General features: G+C 43.6%; 1 protein-coding gene across 1 annotated transcript in view; it reads right to left on the minus strand.

Moving 5' to 3' along the window:
• LOC144820221 (maestro heat-like repeat-containing protein family member 1) overlaps positions 1-12,203 on the minus strand; it is a 97,008-nt gene that overhangs the window by 47,489 nt on the left and 37,316 nt on the right. Inside the window, exon 5 of the mRNA XM_078677823.1 lies at positions 5,780-5,872. Coding sequence (XP_078533949.1) covers positions 5,780-5,872 — 93 coding nt within the window. The remainder of the gene's footprint in view (positions 1-5,779; positions 5,873-12,203) is intronic.

Genomic DNA, 12,203 nt, shown 5'->3' on the forward strand with positions numbered 1-12,203 from the left:
TAATACTTTTATCCGAATGCTGCACTATTCACACCAGACCAGCAATGCCACTAATTGTTGGGTGTGTGGTCGACTTCCCCCTTTCCAGACACCGAAGGGAGTTCTGCCACTCTTTCCTTATCCTTTTTCACATAATGGTTCGTGTGGAGCATGGTCCACATTAACGTCTTCCTCAACTGATATGTCCCTTCTGAATCGAACATGTTTCCCAGACAAGCAAGGTCTTTCCCATAGAACAGGGTTAGATCTAGAAAATGAAGTATATGATCTAGGTAATTGTTCCTCGAATTTCATGGTTCTGAATGTTCAGTCCGATACTACTCCAGATTTGCCTGCTATTTCAGTTCTACCAGTTAAAGGCGAATTATGTGTCAGAAAGAATGGTTCCGCACATGTAGGACATAGTGATTGTACTACTGTGGTCAAGTATAGTGACAGTGGGAGATCTAGTTTCAAAGCCTCACGTCATTCTTATTTTGTTTGTGGTCAGACCGCATATGTTCGTCTGCCCCTCGATTGGGATGGAACATGTTATATTGCCTTCCTACTGCCACCAGTTTTCCTAGCCCCATCCGATTATCACAGAAACACACATCTAGTACACGTTAGACATAGAAGGGAGACTGAGTCCCCAATTGTCGATCAAACTGAAACTGCTCTAGAACAGTATCAAGACTTCAATAAAGGATTCTTTTTCTTTATAGGCCCTGTCCAGAATAGTAAGTTAATACGTAGGTTAACCAGAACCCTTGAAGCAGTAGTGAATGAGACTACTTCCGCTCTAGGTAACTTAACTGAAGAGCAATCTGGTATGAGATTTGTCGTGCTCCAAAATCGTCTCGTCCTTGACGTCATACTGGCCGATAGAGGAGGAGCTTGTAGAGTCATCGGATCTAGTTGCTGCATTTTCATTCCTAATAACGCGCCGTCTGTTTATTCAGCTATAACTAGACTTCATAAAATTGCCCATCAGTTACACCAGAATCCAGGCACCTGGACATGGTCCGGTTGGCTCTGGAATATCATATCTGCCTGGGGATGGAAAGTATTGTCATTCCTAGGTATAGCAGTAATGATCATATTCAGTTGCTGCCTCTGTTTACAATGTGGCCCTGCGATTTGCGGCTTGTGTGCTACCTCTTGTATTCCTAGTCCTAAATCCCGTTCCAAGACAATTCGAGACGAGCAAATGATGCTATATGAACAGATAGATGGTATCATGAATATTGATGTTTCCTGATGGAAACGTAGGGCACAAGGAGGGAATGTGGAAAAGTAAATTTTGCCTTGCCATATGTGCCTACGTGTTCCCCATCCTATGTTATATGTGCATGATCGATATGCATATATCCCCCTATGATCGATTAAAGACGCAATTATAGTTGTGTCCAACTCTAGTATGCCAGTCTCCAGTTCTCGTGAAAGCAACGAGTATTAGGCCTATGTTGCCACGTTTTACAGTGTGCACGTTAATTCATTAAATTGTCCCCGTTTCTAGGCCTCAAAAGGGCCCGGACACCAGATTCAAGCTCCAGTCTCCTGAACCCATTCCGAGGAGCGATGCAGCCCCCACCTGCATCCCTGACCCTTCACTTACTTCCGCCGCGCAGCGCGGTGCCCGGCCTGGCTCTGCCTGCCTGTCTGCCAAGAATATGTTATGCTTCTAGTTATCAGTCCAGCTTTCCTTCTTCACATTCCTAAGCTAACGAACCGTATAAACATCTCCAGCTATGGTCTAGTCTTTCTGTCTCCATGTAAGAGAAATACTGTATTAATATTCATAGAATATTCCTAGCACACGCAATACATGTAGAATAGATGCATGCACCAGTCTTAGTGTCAAGTAGCCTCTGCCCTGATGACATTTAGATTCTATCAACATGTTCTCCAAACACCAGATACCAGATATGCTATAGGTACATGTCGTCCTGACCCCGCAGACTTTAGTCTCCTCTTTTAGTACAGAAGTCATAGCCCCCAGTTCTCCCCAGATACACGTCATGGCCCGTTTGCGCGCACCACTAGGTTAAAGGTTCCAGCTGCTCAGGTAGCCCCCTCCATGTTTCCGCCCATTCATGACACTTCTATGACGTTTCACATCACATGTCTAAGTGCACGCCCTGTGCACGCCTTCTTTTCACACCCATGTCTCCTTATCTTACGCTTGTCATTAGTTACGCCTACTGTATGTAATGTAATTGAAATGTCTTACTATATATATGTTGAATTGTGATGAAAGAGGTGCAGCTGCCATCCCGTGCCTTCGATGTCACTTTATTTCAGGCTGTCCTGATCCTGTCCCTTCCCTTATGCCTGATTAAAGCCTGATAACCTCAGATTCCTCGGATCTTGCCTCTTATTTATTGAGCTATCTGTTATTCTTAATGTATTCAAAAATAGTACCGGTAATTAATTATTTATTTACCACAGTTGTGACACTGGTCTTCGACTCCAGCCACTCTGATGACTGGTTGGTGTCATTATTGCGGGTGAGCAGCCGCACGGAAGATGACTATGTAGGTCTGTTAGTAGGGAAGAGCATGATAATGGAAGACAACCATTACAACGCGGTCTTTACACCGCGATATGTTTACAACGCGGTCATTACAACGACTTGCGCTGGATGGCGCTATATAGTGAGGAATAGTATGATTTACTATTCCAATACCTTCCTTACAGTTACGTAGCTGGAGTTGGAATAGTAAATCATACTATTCCTAAGTCCAGCGCCTCTAGCGCAAGCCGTTGTAACGACTTGCATTGTAATGACAGCGTTGTAAACGTATCGCGGTGTAAAGACCGCGTTGTAAGGTCATACATTCCATGATAACAGCAGGTAGGTTTTGACATGAGCACGACATCTTTGTAAGTCATCTTTGAACAAGTGTGAAACCTAAAGCAGCATTTCGTAGGTGATTAGATGAAACCAAAACAGTAATGGATAGAGCGACTCCACTGAACAGTGGCATTTCCTTCTAGAGACAATTGGTAAAACCCTATGATACACGTGGTTCGAGGTTCCATGCAGGGAACTTGATTCTAGGAGTTTGACAACTTGGCTTGTAGGTATGCTGCTTGCAGGTTAAAGTCCGAGACAGGGACAAGGATTGTGACACAATAGGAGATATAGAGAATGACAAGACCGGTACATGCATGGAAAGTTGGTATGTCTGGGACGCATGAAGATGCTCTTTAAGCCTGAAGGATATTTCACAATAGCCTTGGCTGTTCGTCTGAAAAGGCGAGACCTGTGACTTCAGATGTTAGAAGCAAAACCCAGCTCAGATGCGTTCTACCCCAATTGAAGCCTGACACCATGCGGGTATGGTGTGCGACAAGGTGGGTTATGAAGAATGACAGGGCAGTGTATGAGGGTTATATGTATTGTTATGGGTGGAGGAAGAGAGACTAGTGCATGAGGACTTTGACATGGAGTAAGGGAGACGGCTTGATGCATGATGACAACTGCTAGTAGCGGAACACCTGCACATTGAGGCTTGCTACCGGGAAGACACAGCGTGACACATGAAAATACTGAACAACTTTAAGTGGGTGGTAAGCATGACACTAGTAGGAAGGGGTTAGGAACATTGCATACGTTGAAGTGAGGTGGAATTGACACTACAATTAAGTGGTGTTTAAACTTTTGACATCTGTAAACAGACACCGACTGAATCACTACTAGAAGCTGGAGCCCCTGCCTGAGCACAATTGCTGCGATTCAAACATCTAAACAATACAGGAAAATAAAGAAACAAGTGTACATCAAACAAAATACACAACATATGCAATTCTTTCACTTGCAAATAAAAAACTATGGAAAAGTTGACATTTTAATTGGAAGGTTGGAACTTTTCAAAATGTGTTTTTATTTCTCAGATTCAAAACAATATGCTAGACTGTTGCAAATCACTTTCTTTTTTGGTCCTACTGCTTGCTTTTTTTCGTGTCTAGCAGTGCTCCAGTTGAGGCCACCATTTGTCCAACTGGATTCTAGTTGCTGTTCTTGTGCTGCTCCCATGCATCGTGCTAACAGTACCAACTTAATTTTTAGACTCCCAGTTGCAAATTCCTACTAATTTATAGAACATTAATACATTTTCGATGTTTAGCTAGGTTTGCTTAATTAATTTGCTAATGTTTGATTTGATTTTCGATTGTGGGCAGCCTGAGTAGGTGTTGCGGAACCCAGGTTAAGAACCAATGTACTAGATGGTAGAATCTATAATACCAGGCTGGAGGCATGGCTTTGAAGAGCAAACGTCCAGAACGATGTAACATGAGCCAGGTTGCCACCACGTCGATAGTTACTCTGGAGACCGAGATCATATAACTAATTCATAGGCGTGAAGACCTAGAAAATAGGTCCAGGCAGGCAATCTAAGAGGCTGTAATATGGAAAAGGGAAGGGAGAAGAAGGAGAATATGTGGTGGAGTGCTTGAACAGCTCTTTAGACTTCCCTATAGGGATTGAAAGAGCCCATAAATGGGGAGAGCGAGAGCTCTATGACAAAGCTAGACCTCAGGACATTGTGGCAAAGATCTCCTTGTGTTTGCCAAGATATCCACATACCATCTGAATAAATTAATTCTTGCAGAGAGGAGCAAACAGAAGACCATTCAAAGAGGACCCTGTAAAGGGATGGTTTTCCAAGACTTGATACACGACTCTCGGAACAAGTAGACTGTTTATGGGCTAGCATGGTTTTGTCTAAATATAAATAAATCTGAAACACTTGCACTGATGCCTGCACAAACAGAAGTGAAGTGATTTAAAAAATAACTTCTATTACACTAAATATTAAGGACTTTGCATCCGCCCATCACTGCCAAAGATGGTCCCTGATAATCGGTCAGCATTAGTAAAAGATACTAAGCAGGATCTGAGTAAATGTAGTATCCTCTCAGTCTCTTGGAAAGTACTTATAGCAGCAATAAAAAACCAAGCATTGAAAATGCAATAGGTCTCGCTTTTGATTAAGTGAAAGCCATTTGCTTTGCTAATGCTATTTTATAGCAAAGCGAATGGCTTTAACTTGATAAAAGGTGAGGCCGATTGCATTTTCAATGCTTGTTCTTAGGTCTTTCTTCTGTGTAGACCGAGGTCTTGAATGCTCCAAGTTTGGTTTGTAAGGATATTCCAGAAAAATATGCCTTTGGATTGTTTTAACTTGTTTGTAGGGTAGTTTCTGTACATTGACTTTAGGAACACCAGCTGGATAAATAATGAATTTACTTTAATCGATGACATTAATCAGATGTATATGATACATACTATTTATTATTATATATATTAGGTATATGTTATATAGTAAAGTCTAGATGGACAATTGACCCTCAGATATAATCATTGTTAGTGATTATATCTTTGTTTGTAAACCATTGTTATTGGGCAAATCTTTTCTTTTTCAGGTCTCCATCCTTGGTGTACCTCCCTGTGTCCCTTCCCTTGTCAGGCCACTCTGTTCCACTGCTACCTATTATCAGAGCCAGAGTTGCTGAGAGGTATACTTATGGGTGGTTCCTGCTGATGACCTCCCAATGCTGAAAGATCTGACAGAGGTATTTGCAATGTCTTCTTCCTTTGCATCCTTGAAGCAAATTGGTTCATGTAGGCTCTTTATGGATGATAATTTAATATTTTATACAAGCGAGTTCCCAAATGTTCCCCTCTAAAAATACTCTTACTATAAATTGGATTAATGCAGGACCCTCTTTGTTAGGAAATGTCAGTTGTCTCCTGCTGAAATACTTTGTATGTCCTCATGTATATACTTACCAGGTGATGCAGAGCCCTAAGCACGGTTGGCACAGTTTCATTCAGTGCTCTGCAACTCTTGGTAACAGCTGCCTTCATGCATAACTCAAGGGTCTGCAAGGAGATAAGACAATTGAGATGAGGCCAAAGGGCAAAATTGAGGACATGGTGAGGGTCAGTGTTAAATGACAAACGTCAAAGTATAAATTCTGTATGAATGCTAGAGTGAGTTTGTGTGTGAACAAGCTCTCTTATGTACTAATTCTAAATACACATGACCACAAGTATTTTTTGAAAGGTGACCATTAATATGTCTAATTGTTTCTTCATTGATGGCTCTGTTTGTTTGACTCACAGTGCCTCACACAGGAGTACCCTTTTATAATTAATGCCTGTCAGCAATCAAGATCTCTAAAGTCCATAGGGATTTCTGTAGAGGTTACCTAATGGAGTCAGATTTTGGATTATAGTCCTTCAAGGAACCACAAGAGAACATATGCAGCATTTAACTGGTGTAACTGTAACAAATGATGGATGGAATGCTGAATGATTCAAACATGCTCCCCCAGTCAAGAGATATGGTTTAAATCCATCATTCTTTTGCCCACTATGCCATCAGAGTTTGGACCCAGCCGTATGCAAATCAGTCTTGACACTGTGCCTCATGGGAACAGTCCAGAGCAAATCGCCACGCCAGGTCCTCCCTTGACCAGAAACAAGCATCCTGGGGCCGGTGTCAGGTTATGTCAACCTTTATCAGCCAGGCTAGCTTCAATACAGTGGCACAGTGAGCAAGGGACCCATGTCTGTGAATGTCCATCCCACTTAGGGCGAAAAGTGTAACTGCAACAAATGATGGACGGAATGCTGAATGATTCAAACATACTCCCCAAGTCAAGAGATCTGGGTTAAATCCATTGTTCTTTTGCCCACTGCTCCACCCCAGTTTGGACCCACGCATATGCAGTCAGCCTTGACCCTGTGCCTCATGGGAACAGTCCAGAATGAACTGCCAAGCCAGGTCTCCCTGGACAGGAAACAAGCATCCTGGGACCGGTTTTATTTCACCCTTCATCAGCCAGGCTAGCTTGAATCCAGTGGCACAGTGAGCAAGGGACCCACGTCTGGCGCATACACATCCCACTTAGGGCGATAAGTGTAACTGCAACAAATGATGGACGGAATGCTGAATGATTCAAACATTCTCCCCCAGTCAAGAGATCTGGGTTTCCTTTGCATATGTCACCCCAAGTTGGAAGGGTATGCCCAGACGTTGGTCCCATACTCACTACACCACTGGATTCAAGCTAGCTTGGCTGATGAAGGGTGATGCCCTGAAACTGGTCCCAGGATGCTTGTTTCCGGTTCAGGGAGGACCTGGCTTGGCAGTTTGGGCTGGACGGTTCTCACAAGGAACAGGGTCAAGACTGATTTGCATATGGCTGTGTCGCAACTGGGGTGGTGTGGTGAGCAAAAGAATGATAGATTTAACCCAAATCCATGTGACTGGGGGTGAATGTTTGCATTGTCCAGCATTTCGTCCATCAATTGTTCCTTTACATATGTCACCCTAAGTGGGTGGGTCCCATGCTCACTACACCATAGGATTCAAGCTAGCCTGGCTCATGCAGGGTGATGCCCTGAAACCAGTCCCAGGATGCTTGTTTCTAGTCCATGGAGGACCTGGCATGGCAGTTTGGGCTGGAAAGTTCCCACAAGGAACTGGGTCAAGACTGATTTGCATATGGCTGGGTCCAGACTGGGGTGGTGTATTAGCAAAAGAATGATGGATTTGACACAGATCGTTGTGACTGGGGGTGAATGTTTGCATTGTCCAGCATTCTATACATCAATTGTTCCTTTTGCATATGTCGTCCTAAGTAGTATGGGTATGCCCAGATGTGGGTCCCGTGTGCACTACACCACTGGATTCAAGCTAGCCTGGAGGATGAAGGGTGATGCCCTGAAACCGGTCCCAGGATGCTTGTTTCTGGTCCAGGGAAGACCTGGCATGGCAGTTCGTGTTGGACTGTTCCCTCAAGGAACAGGGTCAAGACTGATTTGCATATGGCTGGGTCCAAACTGGGGTGGTGTGGTGAGCATAAGAATGATGGATTTAACCCAGATCTTTGTGACTTGGGGTTAATGTTTGCATTGTCCAGCATTCCGTCCATCAATTGCTCCTTTACATATGTCACCCCAAGTGGGAAAGGTATGCCCAGACGTGGGTCTGGTGCTCACTACACCACTGGATTCAAGCTAGCCTGGCTGAAGAAGGGTGATGTCCTGAAACGGGTAACCAGGATGCTTGTTTCCAGTCCAGGGAGGATAGGCTTTGCAGTTCGGGCTGTATGGTTCCCATAAGGAACAGGGTGAAGACTGATTTGCTTATGGCTGGGTCCACACTGGGGTGGTGTGGTGAGCAATAGAATGATGGATTTAACTCAGATCCCTGTAACTGGGGTTGAAGGTTTGCATTGCCCGGTAGCCCGCCCATCAATTGTTCCTTTGCAAATGTCACCCTAAGTGGGAAGGGTATGCCCAGACGTGGGTGCCGTGCTCACTTCACCACTGGATTCAAGCTAGCCTGGCTGATGAAGGGTGATGCCCTGAAACTGGTCCTAGGATGCTTGCTGAGGCTGGACTGTTCCCACAAGGAACAGGTCTAAGACTGACTTGCATATGGCTGGGTCCAAACTGTGGTGGTGTGGTGAGCAAAAGAATGATGGATTTAACCCAGGTCCTTGTGACTGTGGGTGAATGTTTGGTTTGTCCAGCATTCTGTCCATCAATTTTTTCTTTTGCATTTAACTGGGGCATGCCCTAACGCATGAAGCCTAGAATCACTTCTTGTCATTGTGGGCCCTGTATTCCTAACCACAGTTGCTGAAGGCCCTCGTTTCGGTTGTCCTAGTTCTCTTGGTGATTCTAGTTCTCTGGGTTGTCTGCTATGCCTGCTTCTTATGGCACTCTTGTCTAGATCCTCTTGGCCATTTTAGTCCCTCCCCCCGGTCATGGTCCTCTTGTTCCTCATGCTCCTGCTGGTCTTGATGGTACTAACCAGTTTTGTTGATCTCCATTTCCTTTTTCAAATCCTTATTCTGCATTTGCTACACCCATCCCTAGTCCTCCTAATGCTTGTTCTCATGATTCTCTTGTTGCTTGTATCCTGGTCCTCCTGGTCATGGTCCACTGATTCTCTTGGTGGACCTGGTAGTCCTAGTGCTCCTAGTCTTCTCGGCTGCCCTGGTCCCTCTGCTCCTCCTGGTCATTCTCCTCTTCCTGGTCTTCCACTAGCATGTTTTCCTTTTCATGCTCCTGGTTTACCAGCTCTTCCTTTTCCTAGTTCTCCTAATTTCATGTTGGTTTTCAAGCTATCCTTTTTTTTAGATCTCTTCCTCCTGATCATCTTCTTAATCTTCTTTACCCTGTCCCACCTCGTAGTTTTCCTCAAACTCATACTTCTGGTCTTCATCCACATATTCTTGGTCCTGATCTTCTGGGTATTGATAATTGGTCATAAGTGGCCCTTATCCTCCTGAGACCCTTGTCCTGTTGGTAAATATTATCTTTACCATGGTGCTTCTTGCTGTGTCCCTCCTTGTTGTTCTTCTGGTGATCTTGCCCTGGTGTTCTTGGAACTTTTCATCCTTCTGTTCCCTGTCCTGCTGGTCCTCATGATCTTGCTTGTCCTTGTGTTCATGGTCCAGCTAGTCTTGGTCATCCTCTTCCTGGTCCTCTGGATCCTCTAGTGGCATTCCACCTAGCGGTCCTGATGTTGACCCTCATGGTGGTCATGGTGGTGACTGCTGTTCTGTACCTCCTGACCTCCTCTATCTCCTTCTCTTCCTAATTCTCCTCCTCTTTCTGGTCCTGCTCCTCCTGGTTTTCCTCCTTATTCTCCTAGTCGTCTTGGAAGTCCTTTTCCTAGTCCTCCTGGTCTTGATCCTCTTGGTTTCCCTAGTACTTGGACAAGGTATTGGCCCCCTGTTGGTCAAGTGACCCAAATCCTTCTGGTGGTCCTAGAGTTCATAAACTTTTTAGTGGTCCTGGACCTCCTTCAACTCCTCTAGTCATCCTCATGGCCATCTTCCTTCTCCTCATCCTGTGTGTGGTCTTTGTAGTGGTCTAAGTCCTCCTTGTGGATCTGGCCGTCTTCTTCCTTCTTGTTCTTGTGTCCTAGTCCTCCTGATGGCCCTCGTTTTCCACTTGCCCATCATTCTCCTCCTCTTTGGCCTCCTGGTTCTGGTATTCCTCATTCTACTTCTCCTCCTGGTTTTACTGATCCTCCCCTTTGTCTTGGGCATGCTGGTCCTCATGTCCTTGTGGTCTCAGTCATTCTGGCCGACTTGGTCTTTGGTGCCTGATCCTCCAGGTCTGTTTCATGGTCCTACTGATATTGCTTTCTCTTCCTTCTTTTGGACATCCAGTTCCTAATCCTACTGGTGGACCTGGTCAGTCGCCTCCTCCTCCATTCGGTTGTACTGGCCCTTTTTCTGGTCCTTTGTGAGATTCTTGTACCCTTGTCCTCCTCGCCTGTGTAACCTCTTCACCCCCTAGTTCTCCCTCTTCATCCCACAGGTCCTCTGGGTATCTGCCTGATTCTGCATGTGCTTCACCAATATATCCTCATCCAAAGTCAACCAGATACAGCCTCCAGTCAGAGGACACACTGAGATTGAGAATGGGTAGATGGACACTATTGAAAGGAAATTAGCCCCTTGTTTGCATTCAGACAGTAAAATTCAGTCATAATTTGGATGTTCCTCTAAACCCTGGATTTGGTGCCACTACACCTGTTTCAGTATTAGCATTAGTGGATAAGGGATTTCTCAATGTCCCTCTTGCAGCCCTGCACATTCTGAACCAAGGGAGTGCAGATGTGCCTAATAGGGGGAGGGGTTGCTTAGAAGAGACCCCAAGGTGACTTAGAGGCAGTAGCTGCAGCACATAAGATGGGTGACTGAAAGCAGTTTTAGGAACACATTTAGGTTCACAGATGTTAATGAGGAGAATGATCACCTGCAGTGAAGGCTCAGAAGACTCATCAGGAGAACAGCTTCAAATGTGCATGGCCAGTAGGGATGACACCAACATGTTGTCATTTGTTTTTGGTTTGTAGCTGGCTTTCAAATTTTTATTCTAAGTGGAGGCTGTCAAAAGAAGGCCCATAAGGGAATCATAACACCCTGTCCTTTGAACGGTAAGAACTCAGACCAGGCAGAAACTGACTCACTTAGGACCTCAACATTAATCCTCTAGTCTCAAGGCTCATAAAAGAATATTTCTGTGCAAATGAAAATTGGCAGATTCAAGAAGTAATGATTCCAACAGTGAGTCCACCAAGGTCTGTCTCTCTTGCTTTTCCAGCAAATACAATTCGCACCCCAGTAACTGTAGACTATTTAATTTGCAAAAATATTTTTTAAGTTCACATCGCAACCACAAATAGTATTCAATAATGCAAACACATTATTGATTTCCAACATGGTACATTTCAAGTGCTCCTCTTAAGACTGCTTTGTTTTACCTGTTTGGTCACCAGGAGTGTAATACAAAGTCATTGTGATCTTTAGTGAAGGTCAGTTATACATTTACTTGGACTGTCTAACTTTTATTTCAAAGGGTGTATGCAGCCCCTCAGACTAGAGAAGATACAATGGCACACTGTTTGTTCCAAGAGGTCTTCTTCTTCAACCAACTTTATTTTGTTTCAAGAAACCATAAAAGTGCACAGGACAAAAGCAATATAAATACATAAAAGCACAATAGATACGAATCACAGGTCATAGCAGTGTAATATATAAAACAATTACGTTAATAATACATTGATTGTGAAAATGCTAAAACAATACTAAAATGAAAACCGAACGGACAAAAACCTCAGAAAAAAGTTCTAGGAAGTGGGCTCATTAGGGGTCCCCTATGTTACCTGTGTTATCTATAATATTGTCTAGTATGGGCAGGTCAAAAATATTCACTAAAATAGGTGGGGTACTAATGAGCCCTGCAATGATTGAAATAATATAATTTTCAAGCAATAAAACATAAATGGATGTCATTATACTGATACATTTCACCCAGCTGCTCGTCCTACTATAATGATTGGAGACTTATATTCGATTTTGCGATACAATCATACAAGTACATAAGAGAATCCATCAAGGTAAAAAAAGTATATGAATAGATTTATATGGCATACAATACAAGTGGTATTGTCCCCTATCGTACCACTTTATGAACCCCTCATATGAAACATTGATACTTTAAAACATATTAATTGTGAATTTAGAAGTTGTAACACAAAAAAGCTGCCCTGACCCAATCAAAGGAATCAATTAAAAGAAGGGGATTTAAAAATTTATGACAGAGCGGTTCAAACTTAGGACATATCATCACAATTTGCAAAATATCACTTTTAAAAGACAAATTACAGGAACAAAAT

The sequence above is a fragment of the Lissotriton helveticus genome, chromosome 2_1, assembly GCF_964261635.1.
Source record: "Lissotriton helveticus chromosome 2_1, aLisHel1.1, whole genome shotgun sequence".
Taxonomy (NCBI): domain Eukaryota; kingdom Metazoa; phylum Chordata; class Amphibia; order Caudata; family Salamandridae; genus Lissotriton; species Lissotriton helveticus.